This window comes from Manihot esculenta, chromosome 1 (genome assembly GCF_001659605.2).
Source record: "Manihot esculenta cultivar AM560-2 chromosome 1, M.esculenta_v8, whole genome shotgun sequence".
Classification (NCBI taxonomy): Eukaryota; Viridiplantae; Streptophyta; class Magnoliopsida; order Malpighiales; family Euphorbiaceae; genus Manihot; species Manihot esculenta.
This window is the reverse complement of record NC_035161.2, coordinates 31,518,826-31,527,995: the sequence shown is the minus strand read 5'-3', so window position 1 is coordinate 31,527,995 and position 9,170 is coordinate 31,518,826. Positions and strand designations below refer to the sequence as shown.

General features: G+C 30.1%; 1 protein-coding gene across 1 annotated transcript; it reads left to right on the top strand.

Moving 5' to 3' along the window:
• The first annotated feature begins 1,345 nt into the window (after positions 1-1,345).
• On the top strand, positions 1,346-3,052 carry LOC110621537 (transcription factor MYB20). The gene is made up of 3 exons (XM_021765814.2): positions 1,346-1,619; positions 1,706-1,835; positions 2,177-3,052. The coding sequence occupies exons 1-3, from the start codon at positions 1,487-1,489 to the stop codon at positions 2,817-2,819; spliced, it is 906 nt and encodes a 301-aa protein (XP_021621506.1). The 5' UTR covers positions 1,346-1,486; the 3' UTR covers positions 2,820-3,052.
• The last annotated feature ends 6,118 nt before the right edge of the window (positions 3,053-9,170 follow it).

Below are 9,170 nucleotides of genomic sequence, written 5' to 3'. Positions count from 1 at the left end.
ATTAATTATTTTATCAAAAAATTCATCAATTTATTTTAAATATTTATATTTATTTAATTTTATAATTTTAATTATACATTATTATTTAGTATATATAAATTTAGATATTTATATTATTTAATTTTTATGATTAAAAGTAAAAGAAATTGACTAATATTTTTTTAATAAATTATTAAATAATTTAATTTTATAAAATAAAGAGATAATTATTCGAATAATTTTAATATAAAAATAAATTAGTAAACTCTTTTTAAAATTTAAGAACTTAATAATAATTCTCTCATCAAAAATTACAACTTTAAATACTACTTTTACGGTGATCACTTTATTTATGTATTATTTTTAATTTAAAATTTTATTTTTAATTTTTAAAATTTTAATTTTAAATATTTTATTTTTTTAAGTATTTATAAGATAAATTATTTATTTATTATTTAATTATTTTTATTAAAAAGTTATAGTTATGTTTATTTTATGTTAAATTATTTAAATAAATAGAAATAAATTCTAAATTATTTAAATTAAAAAAACTCTAAAATAGATAAATTTATTTAATTTATAATATTATTTGATTATTTTAAATTTAACGTGAAAATCTTATTTTTAATATTTATATGAATAAATAAAATTAAACATCTCATTAAAAAGATAAAATTAAACCTTCTGAATTTAATTTTTAAATCCGTCACTATACTATATTACCTCTTTATATTTTCTGGTGAACTCTTTTCTCTTTGCTCATCATCCATCAGATAGTCCAATTCCAGACCCCGAACAAGACGCGCATGAGCTTTTTTTTTTTTTTTTTTTTCTTTATTGACTTGATTTTATTTTGCATGCAATTAAACCTTAAAAATAAATTTATATATAAAAAAAATTGACTTGATTTTTTTTCTTCTTTTCTTTAAACCGCGTGAACTGCTTAGATATTTTTCTGGTATTTGATTTAGCATTTGAAAAAAAAATTGTAATATTGTTGGTTTCTAATAAAAATATGTTTTCTAATAATATTTAAAATTTGCATTAATATCAAAAACTTGAAAATCTTTTAATAAAAATATGTTTTCTAATAATATTTAAAATAATATTTTTCTTGAAACTTTTCTAACTTAAGCATAATGGGAAATGTATACCAAGTATTTGGCATGCGAGTGGAGTGGGGTGGAGTAGTAGTAATCACACGCTTCTATCTAAAGCAAAGAAAGGTTGATGAGCTGGCGCTTTCTGAAGAACACCCAGCCACAAAATCGACACTTTTTTTTTTCTTTAAAATAAGCAAATTAATATTCATTTTTTACAATTTTTTTAAAATAAATAGTATATATTTAGATGAGAAATGATGATTGTCCATGAAGAGGGCTGAATTTATATATAAGTAGGTAGGCAGTGACCATAATTCTACTCTCTATCTTTCAACAATCAAGTCTCTTCTCTTCCCATTAGCTTCATTCCTCGGTTTTTAGGAAATTTTTGGTGTTTGAGGAAGATGGGTAGGCAACCATGCTGTGACAAAGTTGGGTTGAAGAAGGGTCCATGGACAGCAGAGGAGGACAACAAACTCATCAACTTCATCCTCACCAATGGCCAATGCTGCTGGAGAGCTCTGCCTAAGCTTGCAGGTTTCTTCAACTCTTCTTTACTTTTGCTGCAAACAAACAAATTGGAACTTCGTTTGCTAATGGTTAATGGGTTGGTGTGGTTTCAGGATTGTTAAGGTGTGGGAAAAGTTGCAGGCTAAGATGGACCAACTATTTAAGGCCGGATTTGAAGAGAGGTCTTTTATCAGAATACGAAGAGAAAATGGTCGTTGATCTCCATGCTCAACTTGGAAACAGGTTCTTCCTTTTTTCTTCTGTTTCGAACTTCAATTCAATCTTCTGCCCTTCACTTTTGTCATCACTTATTTATTTCATTACAAGAATTGTTTTTAATTTCCTAGCCCCTTAGAAATATTTAGATGTGTCTTGTTTTCCAAGCTCTGGACATACTTCTGCAAAATGGACCATTATAGCTAGTGGCTATAATACAAGCTAGCCCCTCTTCTTTGAGGTGGTCCCAAAAGTCCCAACATCATGAATTTACCCAAAGGGTAGAGTTTTTATTTTAAAAGTATATATATGAATTTTGTTAATGATAGTGGAGAAGTTTAAAGGCTAATTTTCTTGCATGTTGGCAGATGGTCCAGGATTGCATCTCATCTACCAGGAAGAACAGATAATGAAATCAAGAATCACTGGAATACCCACATCAAGAAAAAGCTTAGAAAATTGGGCATTGATCCTCTCACCCACAAGCCACTCCCCGCCACTGAAACACCACCTCAAGAACAACAACAAGCCATGGCTGAATTACAGCAGAACAAAGAAACAAAAACATCTGCAGAATCAAGGATTACTGAAGAGGAAACTTTAGAGGAGGATAAAAGAATGACAAGCACATTTGAGACAATAGAGCCAACGAATAATAGTTTTTGCGTTGATGAAGTTCCCTTAATTGAACCCCATGAAATGTTGGTCCCTTGTACTGCTGCGTCTTCTTCATCAACAACAACGACGTCTTCATCTTCATCATCCTCCCATGGCTCAAACAATAACTTGTTCCTTGAAGGCTTTCAATTCGCAGATTTTGAGTGGCCTGATAATGCTATTGATGACTTGTGGGGTGATGACTTAAGTAGCAGTTGGGATTTGTTAATTAACGATGCTGATTCTGACAGAAAACAACTACATTCTCATGAGCTTCATCATCATCATGCTCTTATCAATCAGTGTTCAAAGATGGTTTTTGATCAAGATTCTTGGACTCATGGTATCTCGTAATTTCAAAAAAGAAAAAACAGAAAAAAAAAAAAAAAAGCTTGTGGGGCTTACTTGACACTTATAGCTTGTTTGTTAGTTGCTTCAGAGAAGATATAATAAATCAAAGGATCAGGGAAATTCCGAGCTTTGATTCCTTTTTTCTTTGCTTTGCTCATTATGGGGGAAAATATAATAAAAATGTGAAGGTGAAAACATGGGATTTTGTACATGAATTATATAATTTTCGTCTTATGTAACATGGGATTTTTTATGATTTTTTTTTTAAATAATTAAATCAACAAAAATAGTTATATATTTAAAATTATAATTTATTTTATAAAATAATAACAAAACACCTTTCATAGAAAAATATGAAAACAACATAGACAAACAGGGAAGAAGGCATCCCCACGAATACACTAATTAATTTTAGATAAAGAAATTTTTTCTAAAAAAAATAAAGTCCTTGTAGAAAATTTTTGATATATGCACTTTATAGAAAGAGAAAAACATCACTAAGGAATAGAATAGTTAAATTTATAATATATGAATATTGTAGTAAAAATTAATTAAATAAAGGACTGAGATAAACAATTTCTAATTTACGATGGAAGAAAAAAAAAAAAAAAAAAAAAAAGGAAACACACTAATCATGGGATGTTTGGCAATTAAAATGTGAACCTTCGACCTTTAAATTTAGTCGGCAAGCTTTTGCTTGTCTGATTCTGAATTTTCAACTGAAAATTAAGTTGCCATTGATTTTTTTTTTTTTCACTTTTTTAATTTGATAGTGCAAGAACATCTGGATGCAATCATGTGATTCAAATAATCAACAGGAATTTTTCTCTAAAAAATTTGAATATGTAATAATTAATCCACGTCTGTCAACGTTAAATATAAAATAAAACATTAAATAAAAAAGAAATATTTATTAAAACAGTATCATAGCTATTTTCTTTTAAATGCTAATTAATATATATAATATTCATTTAAAAATATATCTTATATTATCATATTTTTCATAACATATATGATCATAAAATTTTATTTATTAATAAGTATCAATCAATTTTTTTAAAAAAATCACTAATTAACTATATTTTCATACGATATAAAAATAAAATATATATTTTTACTTTTTTTAAAATTATTTAAAATTGAATTAAAATTTGAAATTACAAATTCAAACTTGAATGGAGTGAGTTACACTAAAAGTCCAGTAATAGTAATAAATGTTATATAAGGTGAAATGTGAAATTGTTGGCTTCACTTGGCAAGAATACCAAACATTGCTTTGTCGTGTAAGCTAAAACCGTAGGCTAATAGTAACAATGACATTACTCCAACCGTATATACATACGATTACGTAATTTCTTTTGGGCCACGCCACGTTGCTTATTACTGTTTTTTACATCCTAAATGGAATTATTTTGTTTAGTTACAACAAATCACTCAAATCGCGTTTATATATGGTAATGTTTTTCATATAAAAGTTTTTATATTTATTTTTTATTAGTATTTTAGAGCGAATTAAATTTCATTTATTTATTAATATAATATTTAAAAATTGATATAACTTCACCTTTTATAAAAGTATACTAATGTGGTATATTTATTTATTTAATTTTATGACGTATATATGAAATCATCAGGACAGAATTTGATTTTTTTTAATAAAAAAAAAATCCCGAACAGAGTCAACGAGAGCCTCTCAATCTTTCGAGAAGGTCAACGCGGACAAGTCTACAAAATCGTGACAACTTGAAATTGATCGGTAACCGTTACCGTATATTCGGTTTGAAATTGTAGGCAGGAAATTAAACTCTAAATATATTTAAATATTATTTTAGTAAAATGCGTTTGAAAATTATGCATACATACTCCCGTATAAATATACGCGGTTATTTGGTTTCTTTTTCCTCCATTTTTCAATGGAGAAAATGGATTAATTTTATAGAATAATTTTTTATATTTAAAATATTCAGATTATATTTAATAAGCTATAATATAATCTAATAAAAATTAAATTAATATTATAATTAAATTTGATTCGAAGATTAAATATTAATCATTTAAAAAATTATAAAAATATAAAATAATGTGAAACAATTGATTTTTTTAATATTTGTATGAGTATTATTTTATTATATTACCCATTTCCATTGCCATTCCTAAACTGTTACGCTGCAATGAAGAAATAAAAGAAAAAGTTAGGTCTTTTCCTTTGTGAAAGACCACCAAAAACGCGGTTAGAACATTACCAGTGCCTGTAATATGAAATTGTATAATAAAACATATATTATATAAAAATTTTAAAAAATAAATTAATTAGTATATAAAATAAAATTAAATATTAATCAATTCTTAATTTGATTGGCTAAGAGCTATATCCTTGATCTTAGGATTTTAGATTTAATTTTCTTTTAGAATGTACTGTTTATTAAAATTTTTAAATGTTAAAAAAAAATACTAACAGATTTAATATTATTGTAATAAGTATATTTGAATAAACGAGTTTTTAAATTTTACTCTTTTAATTTTTAATTTTTATAAATTAAAAATTAAAAGAAAAAAAATTAGTGGATTGAAATCTAGGGAAGTCATTTATGTGGATCAGTGTGAAACCATGAAGTTCCGACCTTATCTTGGAAATAATTTGCTATCCAGTCTTTAACTTTGTCCACCCTTCACACACTCTCTCTCTCTCTTTTATCTTCTTATTTTTTAGAGCATTTTACTATTTATTATTTTTATTTTAATAATATAATTTATTATTTTTTTATATTTAAATTATAAAAATTTATTAACAATAGGTTTTTTTATTGATCATAGAAACTACAAGTTTAAAATAATAGTAAAATTTCAATGGATAGAAATGATGCTTTTGAATTATGAAATGAATTGATTATTCAATTTTAATTATATATTTAATTTAGGACAGGAAACAAAATGGGAAAATGGGAGACAATGCCATCTAGAATCTTTAGACCATTAAACCTATGTTTTTTTTTTCTTTGTAAAATAAATAAAAATTTGAACTTCTTCCTCTTTTTAATAATTTTCTACGTATGAAAAGAATCTATGATATATTTATTAAAAGACTAAGACTTGCCGCTTTTAAAGAATTAGCATAAATGATATATGTTTATTCTCCCCAAATTCAAATTTTAAATATAAAATATTTTTAAAATTTAAAAAGAATGTATGCTTAAGGCTATTAATTCATTTATTCTTAACTTCTTTGCGTAAATGAAACCAATTAAAATACTAAAATGTTGTGAATATTAAAAATCCTTTATTAATAAAAACATATTTTAAGAAAAATATATGCTAAAACTAATTATCATTAAAATAAAAAATAAATAATGGAATTATTGGCCACGAAATTTAATATAATCTATATTATATATAAAAGTGAGAAGAGGAGAATAATGGAATTGCTCATAATACCTTAAATCTTTAAATTATTTATAATCATATTTAATTATTTAAATAGTTGATAATTTTATTTTTTAAAATTTAATTTTTTAAATAAATGATAATATTATACTTTATTTTAATTTTAATTAGTTAAAGGAAAATCTTTAAAAGATATATAAAATTTAATAATATTAAAATTTTTAAAATAAGGATATAATTATATGATAATTTTATTATTTAATTATATATATAAATATTATATATATATATAGTATATGTAAATTAGTATAAATTATTTAATATTATGCTATAATATGTGTAACAGCCCGCTTACCGGACCATCATCGGCATTAGAATCCAGATCGGCTTAAGGCCGCCGGGACCCGTAGTAAGCCTACTGTCAACTCTGTGTACCTGATAAATCCCATACATGATCATACTTAAGCTTAAAACCGTTACTTACTCTTCTTTTTTTTTTTTTTTTCTTTGTTTGACTATCTTTTCTTTTCTTATCAACTAAGCCTGGACTATGCATGCTCTGTCTGTATGCACTCGAAGAGTGATACCTGCTATGGTACCATACAGTAACTACAGAGATAGAAAGACTACCATGCACCAAGCCTAGCGCATCATAACAACATTATCTCAATCATACAATGATCATGTGCAAAGGGATAAACATACACTAGGGCCAAGCACAATTCTATAACTCAATACATAACTTGTTATTACATCATTTCTATACATTACATAAACTCTGTACTGTACATCATTATCATGTCCACTATTCTATACTATTACATATGCCTTTACCCTTGCTTTCTCTTTCTCTTTCTCTTCTCTGAGGCCCTGAAAAATGGGGTTAAGGAGAGGGATGAGCTGCTAAAGCCCAGTGAGCGGAATCTATAAAAAATCACATTTAAAACATGCTATCATATGATGCATCACTGCACAAACATTTCACATCTCGGATTGGACATGATCCCAAAACTCCCTCTGTCAGTGCCCGGCCCCCAAAGGAGCTCACACAGGTCTTTCACTAACTACTCATGGTGCCCGACCCTATAAGGGCTCTCACAGGACTCATCCAAGGTAAATGCCCGGCCCCAAAGGAGCTCACACAGGACATACAATAATGATAGACTTATGGGCTATTGAGATCGCCTCGGTCCAATCCACATATACAAGTAATAATGCAATGCATCAACTTGATGAATACTAATGCAAAGCATCCTACATACACATGGCATAATGATGCATGAATCATGCTAAAACAGTTCTTAACTTTTAAAATAAAGTTCTGTTCCACCCACCTCTGTCAACTGCTGAGCAGTCTCTGTAACTCTAACTCTGTGGGCCTCCTTGGTCTCTCGGGTCCGCACCTACACAGGTGGACTCAAATGAGGACCAAACTTACTTAAACATAACTCTTAATATCTCCCCAAAACCCCTCTAAAACATCATAGGCATGCATGGAAAAATGGGCAAAAGAAGGCTGGACTGGGCACTTTCGGCGGCCGAAACCCCTCTCCAGAGACGAAACTCAGGCATGTTCAGCGGCACCTTCGGCGGCCGAAAGTCTCGTCCAGAGACGAAACTCATGCACTTTCGGCGGCCGAACTCCCTCTTTCGGCGGCCGAAAGCCCCTTTCTCACCCAAAAGCCTAGCTTTCGGGGGCAAAGTTTGGCAGCCGAAACTGCCTCCACAAGGGGTTCGGCGGCCGAACCTTACTTCGGCGGCCGAACCTGGATTCTCCAGAAAGGCAGAATCCGAGCACAACTCATGCTCTCAGCCTCCACATCCTATCAAACACCCATAACATGCATACCAACACTTCTCAACTAACATATAACATAACTCATGCATATAGAGGCCTAAAAACTAGTTCAAGCCCCAAAAACAACAACAAAACGCATATGATCAACATATGCTCAAACTCATGCTTATACCCCAAAACATGCCATAAAACTCTCTTAAAACTTCTAAAACTTGCTTTAAACATAAGGGGAGGTGAGGATCCATGCTTACCTCTTGAAGACCTAGAGGATTGATGATCCAAGCTTGGAGATGGGGAAAAACTCAATCAAACTCTCCAAGTGCTCAACTTTGCTTCCTTTTGCTCAAATCTCTAAAACAAAGCTCAAATCAAGTTAAAACATGCAGGATTTGAGAAAAACATGAGAAATCACACCAAGGAGAGCTTGAACCTACCTTTGACCCAAAAACAGAGTGTTTCACACTCAAGTCTCGGGCAAAAGGGCTTTTGTAGTGACCAACCGACTCTTCCTTCGGCGGCCTAACGTGCATGCGAAACCATGCAACTTTCGGCGGCCGAACTTCACCTTCGGCGGCCGAACCTGACTTTTGTCCCCTTGGCCTTTTCCTTTCAAAACTCAATTTTCTTAACTCAAAACATGCAAACATGATAAAAACACTTTAAAAACCATCTTAAAAACCTTTCTCATACCCTTAGGGCAAGCTCCGACATCCTCGAATCCCGACTTCCAACGAAAAATCCGCCGGAACGTAGGAATTCCGATACCGGGGTCTAGCCGGGTATTACATTCTCCCCCCCTTAAGAACATTCGTCCCCGAATGTTCCTCTCTAACTCAAACAGAGGAAAAATATAACATAAAGCACATAAAGAATAAAAGAAGCTAACACTAACCTCAAAAGAGATGGGGGTACTGTTGGAGCATAGACTCCCGTGTCTCCCAGGTGCACTCTTCTATGTTATGGTGGTTCCAGAGGACTTTCACCATCGGGATCTCCTTGTTCCTTAGCTTTCTGATCTGGGTGTCAATGATCCGTACTGGCTGCTCTACATAGGTGAGATCTCCTAGGATCTCCACATCTGGTTCACTGAGAACCTTACTCGGATCTGACACAAACTTTCGTAGCATAGAAACATGGAAGACTGGATGGATTCTTTCCATAGACATAGGCAAATC